Source organism: Rhizopus delemar, genomic scaffold, assembly GCF_000149305.1.
Source record: "Rhizopus delemar RA 99-880 supercont3.8 genomic scaffold, whole genome shotgun sequence".
NCBI classification, from domain to species: Eukaryota; Fungi; Mucoromycota; class Mucoromycetes; order Mucorales; family Rhizopodaceae; genus Rhizopus; species Rhizopus delemar.
In genome coordinates this window covers 189,275-209,476 of record NW_027137834.1, presented here as the reverse complement: position 1 = coordinate 209,476, position 20,202 = coordinate 189,275, and the positions used below count along the sequence as shown (strand labels likewise).

The 20,202-nt window shown below is 32.0% G+C and overlaps 6 protein-coding genes across 6 annotated transcripts; 3 read left to right on the top strand and 3 right to left on the bottom strand.

Moving 5' to 3' along the window:
- Positions 1 to 361: 361 nt before the first annotated feature.
- RO3G_10309 (uncharacterized protein) lies at positions 362 to 2,246 on the top strand (the record flags this gene model as incomplete). Its single annotated transcript, XM_067664894.1, has 9 exons — positions 362 to 402; positions 468 to 842; positions 898 to 947; positions 1,020 to 1,290; positions 1,341 to 1,481; positions 1,541 to 1,573; positions 1,736 to 1,775; positions 1,968 to 2,102; positions 2,163 to 2,246. 9 exons carry the CDS (start codon positions 362 to 364, stop codon positions 2,244 to 2,246), a joined length of 1,170 nt encoding a protein of 389 aa, XP_067520995.1.
- Positions 2,247 to 5,897: 3,651 nt separating this feature from the next.
- On the bottom strand, positions 5,898 to 6,610 carry RO3G_10308 (uncharacterized protein; the record flags this gene model as incomplete). Its single annotated transcript, XM_067664893.1, has 3 exons — positions 5,898 to 6,443; positions 6,503 to 6,534; positions 6,598 to 6,610. The coding sequence occupies 3 exons, from the start codon at positions 6,608 to 6,610 to the stop codon at positions 5,898 to 5,900; spliced, it is 591 nt and encodes a 196-aa protein (XP_067520994.1).
- Positions 6,611 to 9,984: 3,374 nt separating this feature from the next.
- Positions 9,985 to 10,953, top strand: RO3G_10307 (uncharacterized protein; the record flags this gene model as incomplete). The annotated part of the gene is made up of 2 exons (XM_067664892.1): positions 9,985 to 10,273; positions 10,835 to 10,953. 2 exons carry the CDS (start codon positions 9,985 to 9,987, stop codon positions 10,951 to 10,953), a joined length of 408 nt encoding a protein of 135 aa, XP_067520993.1.
- Positions 10,954 to 12,289: 1,336 nt separating this feature from the next.
- RO3G_10306 (uncharacterized protein) lies at positions 12,290 to 13,753 on the bottom strand (the record flags this gene model as incomplete). Its single annotated transcript, XM_067664891.1, has 5 exons — positions 12,290 to 12,441; positions 12,562 to 12,629; positions 12,692 to 12,720; positions 12,855 to 13,510; positions 13,648 to 13,753. 5 exons carry the CDS (start codon positions 13,751 to 13,753, stop codon positions 12,290 to 12,292), a joined length of 1,011 nt encoding a protein of 336 aa, XP_067520992.1.
- Positions 13,754 to 14,695: 942 nt separating this feature from the next.
- On the top strand, positions 14,696 to 15,840 carry RO3G_10305 (uncharacterized protein; the record flags this gene model as incomplete). The annotated part of the gene is made up of 2 exons (XM_067664890.1): positions 14,696 to 15,556; positions 15,613 to 15,840. The coding sequence occupies 2 exons, from the start codon at positions 14,696 to 14,698 to the stop codon at positions 15,838 to 15,840; spliced, it is 1,089 nt and encodes a 362-aa protein (XP_067520991.1).
- Positions 15,841 to 17,307: 1,467 nt separating this feature from the next.
- On the bottom strand, positions 17,308 to 19,554 carry RO3G_10304 (uncharacterized protein; the record flags this gene model as incomplete). The annotated part of the gene is made up of 9 exons (XM_067664889.1): positions 17,308 to 17,502; positions 17,556 to 17,695; positions 17,755 to 18,046; positions 18,107 to 18,580; positions 18,637 to 18,718; positions 18,799 to 18,955; positions 19,091 to 19,155; positions 19,208 to 19,291; positions 19,346 to 19,554. The coding sequence occupies 9 exons, from the start codon at positions 19,552 to 19,554 to the stop codon at positions 17,308 to 17,310; spliced, it is 1,698 nt and encodes a 565-aa protein (XP_067520990.1).
- Positions 19,555 to 20,202: the final 648 nt, after the last annotated feature.

Here is a 20,202-nt window from a genome sequence, read left to right as displayed (position 1 = left end):
AAGAACGATCTGTTTTCCACTCTTTAGTATGAATGCTTTAGTTTTGTGTCCTGTTGTGAACGTTGTATTCAAAAGCAGCATGCATGAACGATGTTCGCTTCCTAGACACTACTTAGAATCAGGATATATTATTTAGCTTAGTAGGAGGGCCTAGCACTTGTGGTCGATGCGAGGCTGCGTTGACGGACTGGTTAGGTATTTAATTAGAAAGAACCATGTCGCACAGTAAAGACAGTGAATAAACTACACGGTAATTTTTGAATGTCCGTCGTTTAGCATTTATGACCTGAACCAATAAGCCGCAAACTTTTGGTTTCTCTTTCTTTCGATAATTGTATACAATTGACATTTACTTTTCAAAATGGCAAATCCTCAAGAAAATCCTGCAGCTAATCCCCCATGGTAAATATTACAATTATTTCTTTAAATAAACGCTTTATATTTACATCTTTATGATGTTTTTATAGGTCAAATTATCAACAGCAGTTGTCTTCATATCCCCCACCTAATGGCACACCACTTGATAGCAACCAAGCTGCATACAATCAACAGTATGCTGCTTACTATCAACAGTACTCTGCACAGCCTCAGAGTAATTACTACTCACAGTATTACCAGTATAATCCACCTCCTCCAGGAACGGAGGGACCGCCAGGAGCAAGTGCAGGCTCGGGAAGCAATTACGGCTATCCCCAATATAATGGCTATTACTATCAAAGCAATGCCAATAGTGTTGCTTCTTCAAGTATGCCATTCCAACATCCATCGCCATACTATCAGCCACAATATCAGCATTATCAATATAGTCAACCAGCACAACCATATCAGCCAACAGTTGTCAGGTTTGTCAATTAACTTTTTCTTTTTTTCTTTTCTCTAACATACATAGGTCATCAGACCTCCTCCACCTCAACCAATTCTAAACAATGTTTCTACATCTACAGGTAGTAAGTATTGTTATCATTTTCTTTTCTTTTTTTTTTTTTTTCATTTCGCATTCTAATTTTTACATTTATTAGAGATAGGTTTAAAAATTCCTCCTTGGTCTAAGAAACCAGTGGAAATTTCCCAACTATCAAATAATCCATCTACACAATCTTCTGTACATGAGCCTCTAAAGCCTGAGACAAAAGAGCAGCAGCAGCAGCAGCAGCAGCAGCAGCAGCAGCAGCCACAACAACAACAACCTCAGCAGCAGCAGCAAATAAACCCATCAAAAGAAACTGCTGTAAACACGGAAAAGGATACTAGTGAAGTTTCGCCTGTTGAGTCATGGCCACCATCCTTAAAGTATATGTCTTTTATGAAACATACAAAAACTTTACTTATTCAAAAAATAGGCAATATGTTCAAGATGTTTTTGCAAACTGTTTACCAGGAGAAAGAGATAAAGCTGAGGTTCAACTACGTAATCTGATTTTAGAAAGTCATAAAGCAGGCACTCTCCTAACTACAGATTGGAGCGAAGTGGATTTGCCAAGGTAATACAAAAAATAGAAAGCTTTGAGTATGCTAAATACAAACATATTTAAAACAACAGTGCTTGTTTACCTTCTAAAAAGAAGAAAAAAATGTAAGTGGAAGAAAGATTGAAGAACCAACCAAGAAAAAAAACTAAACGTTTATAAAGTAATAAAAAGAAGGCAAATATTTTAAACCAAAAACAGAGCGCGGAAGAGGAAGCAAAAAGGCTTAAGCGATTAAGGCGATTTGAAGAAGATGCTGCACAATTTAGGTCTGAAAATATGTCTTCATCCATGCAGCACTTGGACTTGGTAAAGAAAATATAAGTATTTGGATTAAATTCAAGCACTGATTGCATTTTTAAACAAGGATGACTCGATGGTGAGTGATACAATAATAGGCACATCAACTAAATTGGAGAAACAATATCTGAGATTAACTTCGGTAAGAATTTACTTGAAAACGTATGAGTTCTTTGTATTCACTTTCTTTTATGTTTAAAGGCGCCTGATCCCAGTACTGTAAGACCTTTGTATATATTAAAGCAAACTTTAGAGCTGTTGAAAGAAAAATGGAAGAATGAGCAAAATTATACTTACATTTGTGACCAATTTAAATCTATGCGCCAAGACTTGACTGTAAAAAAAGTGCAATTATAGATGACATTTAATTGATCTCATGCTCTTATTTATTTATAGGTTCAACGTATCAAAAACGAGTTTACAGTACAAGTATACGAAATTCATGCACGTATAGCTTTGGAAAAGGTATTACTTTATTAAATGATATACACTTCCTTATATTATTTTGTTAAATACGTGTATATTAGAGTGATTTAGGGGAATATAACCAGTGTCAAACACAACTAAAAGGTCTATATGAGAATGGGATATCAGGCAATGTCATGGAATTCACAGCCTATCGCATATTATATTTTTTACATACACAGAATGCTGCAGGTAAAACATTTTAGGGGGCAAATAAGAAAAAACATTTACAATCGCATATAGATATCAATTCCACTATGGCGGAACTAACTGATGAACAAAAGCAAAATGCATTTGTTCAACATGCATTACAAGTACGTTCTTCTCTTGCTATCTCTAATTATCATCGATTCTTTTATTTATACAAGACAGCACCAAACATGGGAGGTTATTTGATTGATCAATTTATTGAAAGGGAGAGAGTACAATCTCTATTAATTTTATGTAGAGCGTAAGATATACACCAAATGATTGAAGACAAGAAATTTGTTTTAACTTTTTCTTTATACTAGTTGCCGCCCTGACATTTCTTTAGATTTTGTTCAAAAAGAATTAGGCTTAGACTCAAAGGAGGATCTGATAAAGTTTCTAACTGAACAAAAAGCATTATTTCTTAGAAACGATAACTCAGATTTTTTAGATACAAAGGCAGCACTTGGTGGTTTATTGGAAAGTGTCAAAAAATACAAAAAAGTTGATATTAAAGGACAGGTTTAATCAAATATAAAATAAAGCATACAATGAACTTTTTTCCTTACAAATTATATTTTGATCTATAAACATGTCAAAAGAAAGTAATGTATTAATTTTTATAAGTATGTGTCTACCGCTTTAATTATTCTCAAACCCGTGAGGCTTTTATGCTTTGGGCCTTTACAAACATCACAGCTTAGTATGTGGAAATCATTTTAAATCCGGTTAGCTATCTAGAAATGCCGTGTTTCCTTACGTTTGCATTTATACAAGGATGATTGCCATATGGTAAAGTTGATGCATGCATTTAATTGAATGTATATTCATCTGAATGCTCTTGACAAACGCTGCAGATAACTTGGTGATCAGAAACATACGTGAAATAAAATCAATTGGATGATGAATGTATAGTTATTGTACATAAAAAAACAAACATTTCTTTCTTTTCTCGTATTAAGATGATACTCAAATGTAAACCTATGGATGATCACAGCTAACTAGAAGACAATTGATTAAATCTACATGAAAGCTGATATCAAGAAATATAAAAGAAAAAAAACCCCTTTTTGTTTGTATTTTAGCCTAAAGTAGTCTAGTAATAAGTTATGTGTTTTCTGAGAAATGCAAACAGTTTTCTGCTTAACTAAATCAAGAATTTGGGGATAATTTAGGCAACACCATATATGAGCAATAGCATATTCTGGATACTTATCGTTAGTTCATCTGTATTCATCTTTAAATTGAATAACGTTTAAACAAGAAATACATCCATACTAATTTCCTGACGTTGTCAACAAAATCCTCTTCTGTCATGTTTATTACTCCACCAATGAATATCAATTTATCTATTACTAAATTGGGCAATATTCGTTTCATTGCTTTATCCAATTAAAAATTAGGTTACATAAATGAGAGTAATTAAAAATTAGTTGTTTATGAAAGGAGTACTGGCTTGGTGCTCGACAAGAAGAATTAAAATCGCATACGGCGAAGAAGGCATAATACCAATTAAAATTGCTATTAAACTTTTAATAATGGCGGTTTAAAAGCCATCATAGATATGAAATGCATTTTCTGGGAGCTTATAAATACGCTTTCAGACAAGAAGGACAAAAAAATAAAGAATTTTATCTTACCACACATGTAAGAGCTGTCAAGTAAACAAATTGATCTTTTTAATAAAAATTAACAAGTAAATGCAATGAATTTATATTCTATGCTTCATTATTTGTTTAAAATAGCAATTATTATTCAATTTAGAGTTTAGTGATTACTTAAACTTTATCTTTTTTAATGATAGTTGAACAGCATTGAATAATATAACATTACTCCTTTTTTTGTACACTAAATTCTGCATAAATTTATAAAATTTAAAAATCTATAAAGTAGCTATTACGATTTTCTTTATGTACACATGCTTGATTAAAATAACGGAATTCTTCCAATTTTTCCTTTTGATAACAAGTATATAAATGATATTCAGAAAATTCCCTTTTGACTAAATAAATAAAGAGAACAAGTTATTTGATTAAAAAAAGAAAGCCAAAATATTAAGGTCGTGTGTAACAGAATTTTGACTTGTCAACAATTTCAGACAAAAGAAATATAAATAAAATGAAACACAAACAATATAGTTTTAAATTAGCTTATTAATAAAAGTATTAATAATCTATGAGTTGGGATAAAAAGAAGTGATTATATTAACAAAAAGCTTATTGCCTAAAGTTAGCTATTATTACTGATTTAGAAAAGAAAAAGAAAGGTATAAAAAAGTGGAATAGCAAGTTTGTAATGAAAAGTTATAATAGCTTAACTTTTAAAACTAATGTAAATATATTGTCTGATCGTTTCTAGGACTATTCGTTTCGAATATCAATAGGATAGATTCTGGCTGCCTGCAATGTTACGAAATACGTATTTTTGACTACATTGGATCAAATAAATAAGGAAAAGAAAAATAACAAATATATTTTCAAGCTTTAAAAAGTTATTGACTTGTATGAATGCTCATTACATGTATTTGGCTTTTCTCATTTTGCAATTTATATCACTATAAAGTATTCTAGACTCAAGTTTCATAGATTGAAGCATTGACAGCTTACATTATTAGCTCAGTGCACTCATGCCTTTAAACCAAAGCTATATGGAACGCTATTGTATGCCATTTCCGATATGTAAATTTGTCACATAGGTTGAACAAGGAAAGAAATATGAGATCATGTGTGCCTTAAAGACTTTTATAACTTTTTATTGTACACATTTACTTTTAAAAATGGAAAGTTCTTACTTATTTTGCAAAATGTATTTCCTTTGGTATAGTGCTTCCTTTCTATCATTAACTATCATTAAAGATTTTATTATTGCTGCGCTTACCTTGATGGGGATTTTGTTTATTTTTTGTTTCTGTATGCTGTCTAATTCTTAGTGAATCAATAGAACTGTTTTACATTTTTTTTATTATTTTTTCATCCTTTATAAAATGTTAATAGAAATATTAGCTAATACATACTCTTAATCTATGCATCTCTCGCATTATTAAAGATTGCAAATCTTTAATTGAGTGAATTTAGTTCTTGTTTACTTCGAATCGCTAAAAATATACACTGCTTTTTTCTTCTGTTCATTTTAATTGAACTTTTTCGATTATTACTTCATTATTTCTGCTTGTGTTACTATACGAAGTTATGCGCTGACTTCAGCTTCTTTTGAGATGCAATTCACATGATAAAGTATATTGAATAATACTTTACACCTTATATACTATAAATTTATATACAAAAAAAATATAGCTTATTTATTATATATACATAGCATCCAGCAACTATAACGTGATGACATGCTTTGAGGTTTTTAGGCAACTAATTGAAAACAGTATTTTGTAAAAGCACTTCTGTTTGCAACAAACCATTCTCTTACTGTAAGCCAGACTGTAATACATTAATCCCTTTATAGACTAATACACCATTGTGCTTTTTAGTTTTGGTTTGACTCTTTTTGTATTAAAAGTCCACGAAGCCATTTGATTTCTTGTTCAAGTTCACAAGCGCGCTTTTGAAGACCTTCCGATTTCTCAGTCATTTCACCCACTATCTTTTCCATATTTTGAACCTTTTGCTTTTTTTTGACACGGAATCTTGCACTTGCTGCCGTATTCCTTTTCCGCTTATCTTCATCAATGCTAGCCTTGTCTTTGTTTACAGTAGGCTTGGGCGTGTTTGATTTTTGTGCAGGAACTGTGTTATCAGCTGAGCGTGGTGATGTCAGAGAATCTGCAAGACCATTAAGAGATAATTTCGGTAATAATGGTTGCTGGTACATTTGTTTTTTATTCAAATCTCTAGGATATAATGTAGTGTTTTCGTCTCTTATGATTGGAGTATATTGAATTGTCTGTTGGTGTAATTCAGGATTGAGATAACTTGATAGTTGTTCATATGTCATGTACTCAGTATCAGTCCCAGTGGGTAATTTTGTTTCGGTTTGGGTTGACTTAGTGTCATATCTAAATTGAGCGTTTGTCTATATATATATATATGTATATATTAATATTTTTATATTATTTGTATAAAGTTACTTACCCAAAGAGCCAAGTCGTTGTCTGTTTCTGTACCTATATTGTTCTCGTATATAGAGTCAAAATTTAAAGAATCTATTGGGCTGCTATATTTAAAACCAATGTTCGACATTTTTTTATTATTTTTTTTTTAGCAATGATAAAAAGAAGGGGGAAAAAAGAAAATAAATGGATTTATGTAATAGATGGGTCGCAGTAGTCTGATTACTAATTGATAAGTTGTTGTGGCTTATGTAAAGGTAACGTCAATGTTTTAGTTAAATGATGCAACAACATTGGTTTTTGCGGGTGATTTTGTTTATCAACAAATTTTAAACTTCCGACAGTTTTATCCATATCTGAATTGTCTGGATCAGTTAAAATGAAACAAGCGTTATCACAAACATGATAAACTTTAAAAGTCTAAGTTCATAATTAAAGATTATGATGGTATGGATTTTTAAGCATTTATGAGCTTTAGTTCCTTTCAGCATAATACAATATTAGTAGATAAATTAACATTAACAACCACGCAGTTAATGTCCACAATATCAGTAGAGATGCTTGTTTATTGACAGAATTCCTATTAAAAGTAATATTATTAGTTCTTTTATCAATTGTGTTAGCAACAATTTATTTAGCTTTCATGGTAATGAAGATCAATATGTCTATAGGAAATCGAATGGAAAGTTTTCAGGACCTTTACCCAAAGTTCATTAAAAGGAATGTTTATAAATAATGAAAGACAAGAGACAATATAATTTCGTAAATAGGAACACCAAATAAATACTAAATATAATATTCTCATAAAATTGAATGAAGTAAATACGGGACTGAAAAGAGAGAATCAGAGCTTTTATATTAATTAAACAATCTCAATCACAGATATTGCATTATATATATTGAAATGGTGGATTGCATGCTTTTTGTGAGCTCCTGGGTCTATTAAAGAATACAAAAGCTTATATTTGCTACCAGAAAGTCACCCAATACGCTACCTTGCACCAAAGTTACGTTCTTCTCTTGCCTATGCAACTAAAGGATTGAATTAAATGAGCCTATTGATCGACAGCAAGAAAGCAGTTTTGAGTTTTATGCTGCTTTTGAGAATTCATACCCTGTTGCAGGAATTGTTTCTTAATGAACTTGAAAGTCTTGAAATTAAGCTTTTTGACCGGGGAAATATGCTTTTCCATAGTGAGGACTTAATCAGTTTGTGCAATTGTTGACGTCTATCATATTACATGTGCTGCATAATTTTTGTTAGGAGAACATCCATGGGCAGCGTAAAATACCGAAAGAGAACGTGAACCTGGGGTATATTTATTCTTTGTTCCTTGTCAGAAAACACAACAGATAACGCATGGCTTTGGTAAAGATTTTTCAGCTGCACCATACATTCGTCGTAAACAATCACTTTTAGCTTTTTCTAGTAATTTGGTGTAAGAAGTTGTGAGCCGATCGATTGATAATTTATATTTTAGTCAAAAGCGAATTATCTGTGCTAGCAACTTTTTTTCTGAAGCCCAAAATCGCTCACAAACATAAAAAATAAAGCTTTTATTTTTTCATTATCTATTTTGAATAGATTAGTATATTCTTTCTCTTTACATTTTTTTTTAATATCACCTTTGTTTAACATACCTAAAATACATAGAACTTCGAAGAAGAAAATATATAGATAAGAAGTCGAGTATTTAATTGGTAGAGTTTCGTAATTGTAATCTCGACATATTATGCATGGTTAAACTATTTTATTAAGAAAGTTACAGTTACTTTTTTTTATGTGAGAATTTTATTATAGTGTCAAAAGTATGTTATGATATGGCAGTCATTCAATTATATATATAATTGATTGTTAACATAATTTAGCTTTTACTATATGCCATGGAAAAAAAAACGAGAACTGTCTTCTTTGGGAAGTAAAATACGTGCCAGCATAGCTCTGATTTTCTTTAGCTTCAGGTCATATTTTGGATCTTCCTATAGACGGAGCTATTGAGGTTCTATTTTCAAAAATGCGTATACTTTATTAATATTTACTGGATTTAATTACATTCCTTCTATAAAAACCTATAAGTAGGAAAAAGAGAATGACCTTTGAGTTGAATAAAACAATGCTGAATCTGAAGTTGAATCTAAAAGTGATAATGAGATTGTCAAGTGCTCTACAATAATTTCGTGTTATGCATCTACACCCTTTCCTTTTTTATATCGAATGCCTAAGTTAATTATAGCTGCTCTAAAGCCCTTTTGCCAGAGAAGATTTATAGTTTTTGGAAAGGGTGTTTTGTAATATGACAGTATTGTTCAACGTATATTTACAACAAAACGGTTCCACTCAGTTTGGCTGCCATCTTTTGCTTGGTCTAAAAAACATAAATCGATTTTTAAGCGTTAGGGTAACGTGTTCTATTACCTGTTTTATGCTGATGCATAATTATTTGCTTTTAGATTATTGTAAATTGACAAAATGGTAACTCTTCAGAATTTTGTAGTTACATAATTCCTTCTCAACAAAAGCTTTGGAGAATGCTGTACGCATTGTGGTAGCGTACTACTTTGCAAATAAGTGTCTCTAGGGAGACTCGAGATATCTCACTGAAGAAACATTCCTTTAGTAGTTTCCATTCTTGGAAATTGTTTTATACCCGATAGCCAATTAACAAACGACTCAATCGCTCTTTATATTTTCGTTCTATTTCATGTTATCAAAGGTATATGCTATTCAATACTGTATATACGTATTGGAGTAAATTTTCCTTCGAACATCTCAATCTATCATACAACTATTATCATTACATTTGTTTTTGTAGAATAAATAAGACACAATGAACATCATACAATAAGAAAGAAATCAGCTTTTTATAATGAACTCGTTGTAATTTCTTGTTTTAATAAAAAGTCGGTAAATTTCAACGAGACTGAAAAAAAAAAAGAAAAAAGGATTATTCTTCTATTTAATATTTGTGTATCTACTATTAATATCCTTTTCATAAAGATTCAATTAAATCCTTTTTAAGATATTTTAATTGATTATAGCTATAGATCTGGTATGAATAAATTTTAATATAAAGATCTGTTCCTGTTTATATCTATTTCTTAAGTTGATCTATTTTTCATTTATTTGTTATTTCATCAGGAGCTAGATTAAAACAACTTGTATTAAGGATTGGAATTAGATACGACCGAATGATAGAGAAAAGAGTTTTAATAAACCATTGTAAAGCATTCATTAATCTGGTTTTTGTAAATTGAACATGAATCATACTGACAGTATGCCTTCCACCAGGGCAATATTGCACATAGTTTTAGGAGCAACTACTGTAAAGTATGTTGTATCAATGAAGCTCAGGAACCCACAATTTAAAAAAAAGGATGATTTCGGTAATCATAAAAGAAACCCCCTATCTAGTTCCAGTAAAGCATACCTCTAAGGGTACTATTACAGGTCATTACTTGCTATTCGTTTATAAGGTTTTGAATGAGATGGGCTTGTTTTAAGAAATGAAAGGACTTTATTTAGTTATGGATAATGCACCTATTCATACTACTAATGAAAGAAGTAGTATGGTAACCGAAAGAGGATATAACCGTGTTTATCTTCCACCTTACTCTCCCAAAATTAATACTATCAAGAATTTCTTTGTAATCAACAATAAGATTAAGTGCAACTCGTTGAAAAATAGTGATGATTTACCCACTAAACTTTCAGAGGTTTACAATGCTGTCCCTTCTAATCATCTTAAAGCATCTATTCAGCACTCAGCAGATGCATTTGAAAAATGCATGAGGAGTGAGCCTATTTAAAAAGCATTTATATCCTCCTTTTGGTTTAAAAAAACTACTCATTGGAAGGTCCTTTAACGAAGAAAAAATAACAAATTTTAATCATTTGACTTCGTATATTTGTTGAAAAAGAAATATTAAAGATGTTATCGTTTGTATTTTATGAAGACGACTACAGATGAATACTTTTCTGTCCCAAAAAATCCTCAAAATGAGGGCGGAATCAGGTGAATATATGCGTAACTTTTTTAAACTGGTTTAAAAATAACAAAAAGCGTTCTTAATCTCCCTTCTTAATCTGCCCTAAAAAGCTCCTTTCTTCCATTGTATGTGTGTTTTTTTGATCAAATGGTGACCAAGTTGAATTGACTTTAGGTAAGCATTTTTCTTTGAGCTTACTTAGTAAAACGATGGTTGAAGGGCACATGTTGGATACATTATGTGAATGAATCCATAAGGTCACCCTTATTCACTTCCTAGTAGCTGAACTATTAACATGGCTATGGTGGGAATGGATGACCACGTACTTCTGCGATTTTCGAAGAGATCGCGCTCATATATCCTGTAGTGATTGAACGAAGCATTTCGGACAAGACACCGATTGGCACTACCCTTACAGCGAACCGTAGATGTTTTGAAAAGAATCACAATAGCATACATGTCAATGATATGCCTATCAATCTTTAAGCATTGTGTGTTGTATAATAGTAAAAACAAATAAATAAGAAATAATTAATAAAGAAACAGTGAAAGTACTTTTGAGATTAATCTTTATTTCAGTTTAAAGTAAAAACTATTCTAATTGAAGGCAAGCATTTATATGTTATTGAGTGAGTGGCTTGATGTCTTCTCTTGTGAGCTTTCTCCTAATCTTGAGGTACTTTAGCAAGTGCCATCTATAACTATGATTATGAAAGCTTTTCACTTGTTCTTTTGTATGCCTGTCATAGATTGTCTTTTATTCTGGGAATTCCTCACTGATTTGAATAACGTTATTTCAGCTATGTGAAAGATTAGAAATATTCCTGATTTCTGACAATAGGAAACGATTTTGTTATTTTAGTTGAACTTCTTATCAAAGAACTACCATTAATACAAAACATATTCTAAAAGAATATGTCTACTTGGAAACAATTGTATGATCTTATTTATTTTTATTATAATCTTGTGCTAAGACTTATATTTATCAATGTCAACTGCAACCAGTTGCTGTTCTAGCACACTGCGGTTCGTTTTTCCTTATGTCAAATCTATACCAAAGTGTCAATGCGTACCATTGCCAGATGAACTACGCAGATTGTTGAACAACGATTAGACATTCTACTCCCCTATGAAATATGCATGTGATTAGTTATTAGCCAGGTGCATAATCAAAAACAATGTCAACGGCAAAGCAATCATGGTGAACACACTATAGGTCTACCGAAGAAGAAAAGTGATCGATGCCGATCGTGAATCGTTTGGACGAAATCCGACAAACCCAACAGTTCAACAAAAAGGAATTGGCGCATTTTGCGACAAATTTTTCTAATGAGGATGTGTCAATCATTTTCTTTTAAAATCTTTGGCCAAACTTATTTCAACAGCATGCCAATTTTTTTTCTGAAGAGTGTGCTTTTGATTAAATGTCTTATAATTCAGACCTGTTATAGGCTGAACCCATAGGAGCCACGTCAGTAGAAATGTGGTTATTTGATTGTTATATCTTACTCAAAGCGCCCATTAATAATAATTAATGATTGCATTTTATTATAAGTTTCATGCCGAAAAGGGAATGATTGAAATTTCTGATACTTGTATATATCTTTTGTAATCATCCTTAGTTCTTTAAAGTTATTTAGTTGCCATAGTAGGTTAACCCGCAGATTGGGCACAGTTAGGTTTTTAACGTTTACAAACTGGCACTAAGGACGCTATAATCAGAACATACTAACAAACAGTAATATCTGCGTATGGCTTTTATAACAAAAATTGCCTAATAAATTTTTTATTTTTCTTCCCTTGTTGAATATGTGTGCATGTATTAAGAAGAGTAAGAATAATAGCGGTGGAAATGATAAGTGTCCTTTACAGTAAAAGTAGAGGGTACATCATAACATGTACTAGGCACTTGCTGTATACTGTTGTACATGTTCTCTTCAGCTTCTGCTGTTGATGATAACAATTTATTGCTTGCTTTAAAGTGCATTTTACTCTTACGATTATAGCACATCAATATTCCTTGTGTTAAAAGACACTACTCACAAAAACAAAACGTTATTTATAACCATTATCCCACAAAAAATATTTACTTACTGCAGATGTTACAATAAGGATATTCAAATGGATATTTAATGTAAATTGTCTTGAAGAAATGAAGATAACTGAAAAAGTATGTATTTTTATGTATAAAGTTATAAAAGAGAGCTAAGCTCATTGTACTTACTTGATGCTAAAGTGCATGCGCAAGCTTTGCTGTGTTGTACATTGATTACTTGAAAAAGCGTTTGCAATCGGTTGCAGAGCGTGGCCCATGCTAGCAATTGCATAATTAAATGTTTCACAGCAGACAGCCCTTGAGAATAAATGATCCACGTATTTTCACTTACCCAATGAAAAGGCTTCATGATTTCAATTAGATGATGGTGTGCAACATTCAATTTATCTTGAAGTTGCTTTATTTCATCTAATGGTCCATTAATAGCATTATACAGAATCGTACTCATGTTTTGTATAGAATTTTTCCATCTATCATTTAGCTCTAATTCTATATTCTTAACATATTCATTCCAACTATTGGTAGCTTGTATTTGATCCAGTAGACTTTGCTCAACATGCCTATGGACTTTATCCAATTTGAGTAATAAAGCGTCAACCAAACCATCAATTTCCATTGTTTGGTGGATCAATAAATCATTTAATTGTCTGTATACTTGCTCAATATGGCGATTCACCATCTCGTCGTATTGAATGATGGCCAACTGAGTCTTATTTTGTAAAAGGCCTAATGTATCAAATAAGAACTCTATCTGACTTTCTGTCTTTTGATAATAGTCCTTGGCTTTGGCAATATGATTAATGACATCTACTTGTGATTCCTTTAGTACATCAAGCATATCAAATTCTTGCTGACGCCACTGGATTAAATAATTTTGTTGACTTTGAAGAATATCAAAATTCTTGACTTGATTTAACGTAATATTTTCGTGTAACTTTTCTAGTATTTCTTTCTCCATTGGATATTTGATAGCAAAGCATATTAGTACTAAAAAAAAAGATTTCAGTTAGTAATGTAGCTGCGCCTATAAGCCTTATTTATATACCAATATCACGAAAGTAGCCTATAATAAAAGAGTCTATGCTTTAGTATGCATAGGATTGTGATGTGTGTGTAACATTTACCACTATAAGAGGTCCAGGCTTGAGGGGAAGCTGATAATTTTCTATTTTGATAAATGTTATTTAAAATGACTTTTACGAGTACGACTCTTATTTTAACTGAATGCATCTTGTTAATTGGTCATGATGATCTAAAGTAGTAGTGCAGTCATTAGGTGCTTTTATTTTAGCAGAAGATAGTTCACATAGAGTGAGCATGATTGCATCTTAATTGTGTAGCATGAGATTAAAATATAATTTATTCCAAATCACTTACATTTCATATTTTCTGCCATAGTGTCTTTTGTCATTAACGATTGACAACCATTCATTAAACATAGTGTAACCTTTTTATAACAATCATTTTCATTATTTTGTAAAGCTTTATATAATTCTTTTGGTGTTCTTTTAGTTGTACAATGTTTATTTTTAAACAGGTTTTTACCCAATCCATGATCAATCATGATTGTTTCTTTAGTGAAGTACGCTATTTTCTGTTTGTTTGTGTTACTGCAACATACAATACATATTTATTTTACAGCCTTTTAATTGTTCACTTATTGTTATTTTAAACAATAACAACAGCAATACTGCAAATATCAACTTCATTTTACGCACAAAGAAAGTATAAATAAGAAAAAATAAAGATAAAATAAAATAGTATAAATGTTATATAAATCGTTTCAGAAAAAAAAAAAAAAAAGTACAAATTAAAAAGTTCACGAGGAGACACGCAAATAATTTAAAAAGAGGGAGAAAATTAAATAAAAAAAAGTTTCTTCTTTTCTTTCTATCCGCTTTGAATAAAATGGCTAGTTTAATAAGAGAAAATGAAGTTAATTCTGTAAGTGAAGTATATAACAAGAGAATAAACATAGCTAATCATCTAGGGTTATTGTAGGAACAAGATAGGTGTAATGATGATTTCAGAACAAACAACCACACCTTACCCAGTCCTTGTAATGAGACTATAGAATATCCAACTTTAAAATGTCTTTCAAATGAAATGGTTGACTCTCTTCAGTCTGTAAAGCATATGGCCCTTAAAGTACTTGATATCCTATTAAAACAAATGACCTCCTACAACACAACTCAAAGAAGGAGTCATTCCTCTTTTGACCTTATTCAATCCATCACTCAAAGTACTAGTCTCTTGTCTGGTCCCTCAGTCACTCGCAGTTTCTCTTCACCTTCCAATATTGGGGATGTACACAAAGTATTAGAATCATATTCTTTTAACTCAGATAAAGATTATACCCTTTGTTGCACCATAGCAGCCCTTTTAAACAACATCTATCAACTTTTAGAGCTTAATGACATCTCATCATCGCAACAAAAAGAATACATTCAAGTAGGAGAACAAGCTAAAATTAGCAGCTTGCAACAACAACTTTGGGAACAATTATCTTTATTCCAAAATAAAAAAACAAAAGGATTAAATCAAACAGTGGCAACCCAAGAAATGTTAGCTATTTGGCAAGAAATAGACCATTTATCTGATGTTGTCTACGGAATGATTATTCAGCAAGATCCTCCTGCTTATGAATCGAGTCTTTGTCCCCCTAAATACAACGATACTCACACTTCAACCTTAATTGAATCCAGTAAAGATGAATTGGATGATCTATTGGGTGCAATTTATCAGTTATCTTGTGTTGCGCCTCGGTTAAATAATCAAAGAGCTTACTTGCCACCAAAGAAATCAAATGAGGAAAGGCTATTGGAATCCTTGGAAAGATTACAGTCAAGAAGAATGGATAACCAACGTTCTTGCATCAAAAGCCAAAAGGATATGCTGCAACATCTGATACAGCAGATCCAAACCTCTGCTTCAAGGTCCTTTGATAACCAGAGAGTACATTTGAAGAATCATAAAGCAAGAGAGATCCATTTTATTGTTCGTCGTATGCAAAGGTGTAGATATACCAATCAGGTAATTACAAAATGGTTTACTTTGTATATTTTATTCATATTCTTCATACATGAAAGGATGCTATGTCTTATGAAGAAAGACTTGTGAATGATCTTAAACATACTACTGACTTGCTGGTCAAGTCACTTTATCGTCCTGCATACATTAGACAAAGATCTGAATTAAGAACAAGGAGAAATGATGAAGAATTGAAAGTGGACAAAGATTTAGAGCAAATATTCTCATTTATCCATAAGGCTACAAAGCATCAGTTAAACAACCAAAGAGCAAGTTTTACTTTATAGCTTGCAATACGTTTATTACACTTTTTTTCTTTGCGTGCAAAAAAAAAAAAATTATAAAATAAAATAGAGTTTTGCTTACCTTGTGTACATAATAATTCATGATAAATTGATCCGTACCAGCATCTTTTTTTTTATTAATGCGTACTTGCTGATCCGGCATGTTTAATTTTGGCATGGAGGATTAAGACCATGCAGCCAGTTTCCTTTGATCAAACAGAGGCATCTTACACTCGTATGTGATGGTATTTTTGTAAGTTAATTTCAAGTTTTTATATTTACCTGGCTGGATCTTTAAAAACCTTTTGTTACAATGGTTTCCGCAATATTCAAGTATACCAAATTTGGTGTACTCATCGACAGCTGACGTTTTAGATTGAAAATAAAAGGTTTCTTGGGCTAGACTCTGATGATTAGCTATTTAAATGAATATGTTATATGAGATGGTGGATAGTACTTACACAAAAATGAAGTATTCACTATGTGGGCATCTGCTAAGAATCTGTTTGCTACATGCTAAAATATAAACATTAATCTAATATGCTTCAAATTTTTATGTACCGAGTACATATGCCATGAAGTTGTTTACTAGGTTTAAGGAGTAATAAAAAAGCGCTCCGCTTTTGGTACCATCAACTCAGTATCCATCATCATTTAAAAAGAATAGCCTATATTAAAGTTTTAATTTAGAAACTTTTTTTAAAAAGATCAGATCATAAATGAATTATTGATGGACTTTTTAAACAACTTTTAGATTATAAATTATGCGTAATTTATTTTCCAGCTAATTTGGCATATGATGCCAAAATATATGGTACAACTTCCCTTAAATACACGAAATTCATATCTTCCCAAATATAACGGTTTGGGTAATCAATTATTTTTAAAATTATCTGTGCAAAATGTTTCTACATGATTAATGCATTTGTCTCCACAGTACGTAACTACTAAATTGCCATCTTCCCAAAAAAAAGGGGGCTTTGTTAATAATTAGCCTTGGTTAAAGTGGTCCGCCTTTTTAAGCTACCCTAACAAACTTTGAATAGCACAAGAGATTTTTATCCTTGAAAGGTTTTAAAAATAAGTGAAGTCATATTTGATTTATACTTGTAAACCAAAGTATTTTCACTGAATCCAGTTTCTTTAAAGTTTAGATTATGTCTTAGACAATAAGGATATTCACTCTCAAGTACCGAAATATCATAAAAATAGATTGTTTCGTTCGACCAATCAATTACGCAAAGTATTTTAACGGAAATTCCTATTTCTAAGCTATCTTGGCGATTTAAAAAGTTGCTATTTATTGTATTAAATAGATTACACTCATAAATGAAATGAGTGGCTGTTGGACGTGAATATCCTCAAAGCCCTACCAATATCAAAACACTTTTCTAATACCCCGTATATTTTGTATAATACAACATAATTACAAGTGAACGTATACAAAAAGAAAGAGAAAGAGAATATCATTTATTTCTTTACTTTTGTTGCAAGATCATAACGCTCAATAAATAAAGTACTAATCAGAGAAAGAACAGCAAATACCAAGCATGCATAGCAAGTGTAACGGTAGGCTACCTGGTATGCGTCGATGACAATAACAAGAACATCAGGAGGCAAAAGACTGCGGACTTCTGTCATAGATTTACGAGCAATTTCGATGTACTACAAGTAGGACAAGTATTAGTATACAAAAAAAAAAGTAATTTTGATCTTACCAATTCTGCATTGGGACCCTGAATTTGTTGAACTAAAATACTTTTAACTACACCTTGGAAAATAGCAGAAGAAGCGGAGATTCCAACAACACCACCGATGGAACGGAATAAGTAGGACATTGAAGTAACAATGGCCATATCTTGAAACAGTTTTTAATTAGCAATTGCAAATATGCTCATCATACACCCATATAATTACCTGATGATCCAACGGAGGAATGCATTGCAATTAATACTAAAACCAAAAGGGAGCCAAGAGAATAACCATCTGCAATTGGCGATAAAACATATGCAATTGTAGAGGTCTCTGGTGTCCAAGTGCTGTAAGCAATTAAAGCACCAATCATCAGGAAATTTGAAAAAATGGCATATCTTTTATATTCTCCTGTGCGTGACATGTAAATACCTGCCAAAACGGACCCAAAAGGTGCTGAAGCAGCCTTGGGTAAAGAATAAAGACCGGTAGTAGATGGACTAAAGCCTAAAACAGCCTATACAAAAATTTGCGTTTATTATCAATCTTTTCAATTTAGAGATTGTTTCTTCCTTACCTGAAAGTAAAGTGGAGTAATGTAAAGCATGGCCATGTTACACATGAGAGACCAAAAGCTTGTTAAAGAACATGCAAAAGGTGTACGGCTTGAAATGATACTCCATGGCATAATAGGATTAGGTGCAATCTTTGCTTCAACAAAGCAGAATAAGATGGAAAGAACAACAGAGGCAGCTAAACAACTGACCACAGTTGTATCTGACCAAGGTCTAGTATTGCCACCAAGAGAGGTTGCAACGACAAATGATACAACGGCCAGCACAATAGTTACAGCACCTGCATAATCAATCTTTTTCAATTTTTCAGAGAATGATTCTGCCATTTGGCTTTCGGTGAGATTGTAATTTGTCAAAAGGTTAGTTGAAACATATAAAGTGACCAAAAGGAAAGGCAAATTAATATAGAAACAGAAACGCCAGCCAAAGGCATCTGTAAGGAAACCGCCTAATGGTGCACCAACGACAGAGCCAATCTAATCATTTGTTTAGTTACATTAGAATTACAGATTCAACAAATCAATGTACTTACAGCATAAGCAATATTACCATAGCCTTGGAATTTCCCTCTTTCTCTCAAAGGAACCAAATCAGCACCGATGACGGTAGTCATACTAACCATAATGTATCCTAGTCAGTCTCTTATCTTTTGTCTATAGCGCATCCCCCCCCTTTTTTTTTTTTCTTTTTTTACCAATTGATACCACCGCCGCCGATACCAGCAATAGCACGGGCAATGACTAATGACCAAAGACTGTTTGATAAACCACAAAGAAGTGAGCCGATAAAGAAAACAACACTAGAAAATAATACTGCGGATTTACGACCAAAAACATCCGAGATTCGGCCATCTATAAGTAAAGCGGTTGTTTAGAAACTGTCATTGAATATTAATAATTCCATCCTTTCTGTTTGCTCGTGCACGTTCAGTGGTACAAACGCAGGGAAATACTATATGACCGAAAGTCGATCACCTAAATACTTACATAGAGGTTGAAGAGCAGTATAACTGAGCATGTAAGAAGTTGCAATCCATATGATCTCGTTTGATCTAAAGAGTAAAAATGAGAAAGTAGACTCAATAGAAATACGCTTTTGCTCACCTTTTGAACTCAGTACCTATTTGAGGATAAATGGCTGCCACAATGGATGCATCTAATGATGATAATACAACAGCTGTCCAAAGGCTAATCCAATTTGCTTGTAAGCTTTGTTGGTTTTTCTTTGGCTTTGCTACTTACCCAGAAAGAATGGTATATAACGAAGCTCCATTTAATCGCTTTTTTAATAATTCATCATCTGAAGGGGGTAACGTTGGTGTGTCCGATCTACTTGAAGCTGAAGAATTTGATGTAAAAATTGTAATTGTATCTTCCCGATTATGATCATTTCCAGATCTATAGTCAGAGTAGTCTGCTTGACTCAATAATGGGGATGTTTCTTGAGCCATATTTTTCTCTCTGCGACTGCACAAAGAATAGAGAAAAAAAAGAAAAAAAAAGATTTTTAATGTACTTCAGCTTAAAGTCGTGCTACTTTAAGCTGAAAATGAATCTATAATTTGTACTCACAGGGTTCAAGTATTCCGATAAAAGTTGCAGCAAGGCCATTAGCCACACTTAATGCTTCTCATTGCAAATAATCCAATAAAAAATATTTATAGAAATGTATTTTTTTCTCTCTTTGTTTTTTTCTTTTTTTTTCTTTTAAAGATAAGAAAAAGAATGCTTTTTAAAGATTGTTGCACATCACGTTGTCTACTTCAGTGGCCGGATTTTTTTTTAGAGAAAATTTCTGTTCATTACACATATTTAGGTGTAACTGTAAAGAAGGCGCCAAACTTCTTCTTTATTGTGCCAAAACTATTACCCCTTTTAAATGAATGCTAGATTTATAGTACTTTTAAAAAAAACTGATTTATTGAAGTTTTAATACAGTGTTTTAATCTAAAATAAAACGATTTAATAAAATAAATTAGACACTTTAAAAGGTAAAAGAGACGAACGTCAAATTTTTTTGAGACAAGTGAACAAAACAAATTAGACAATGCAGATTCCTTTTGTAGTCGTTTTTTTTTATCATACTATCATTCTCCACC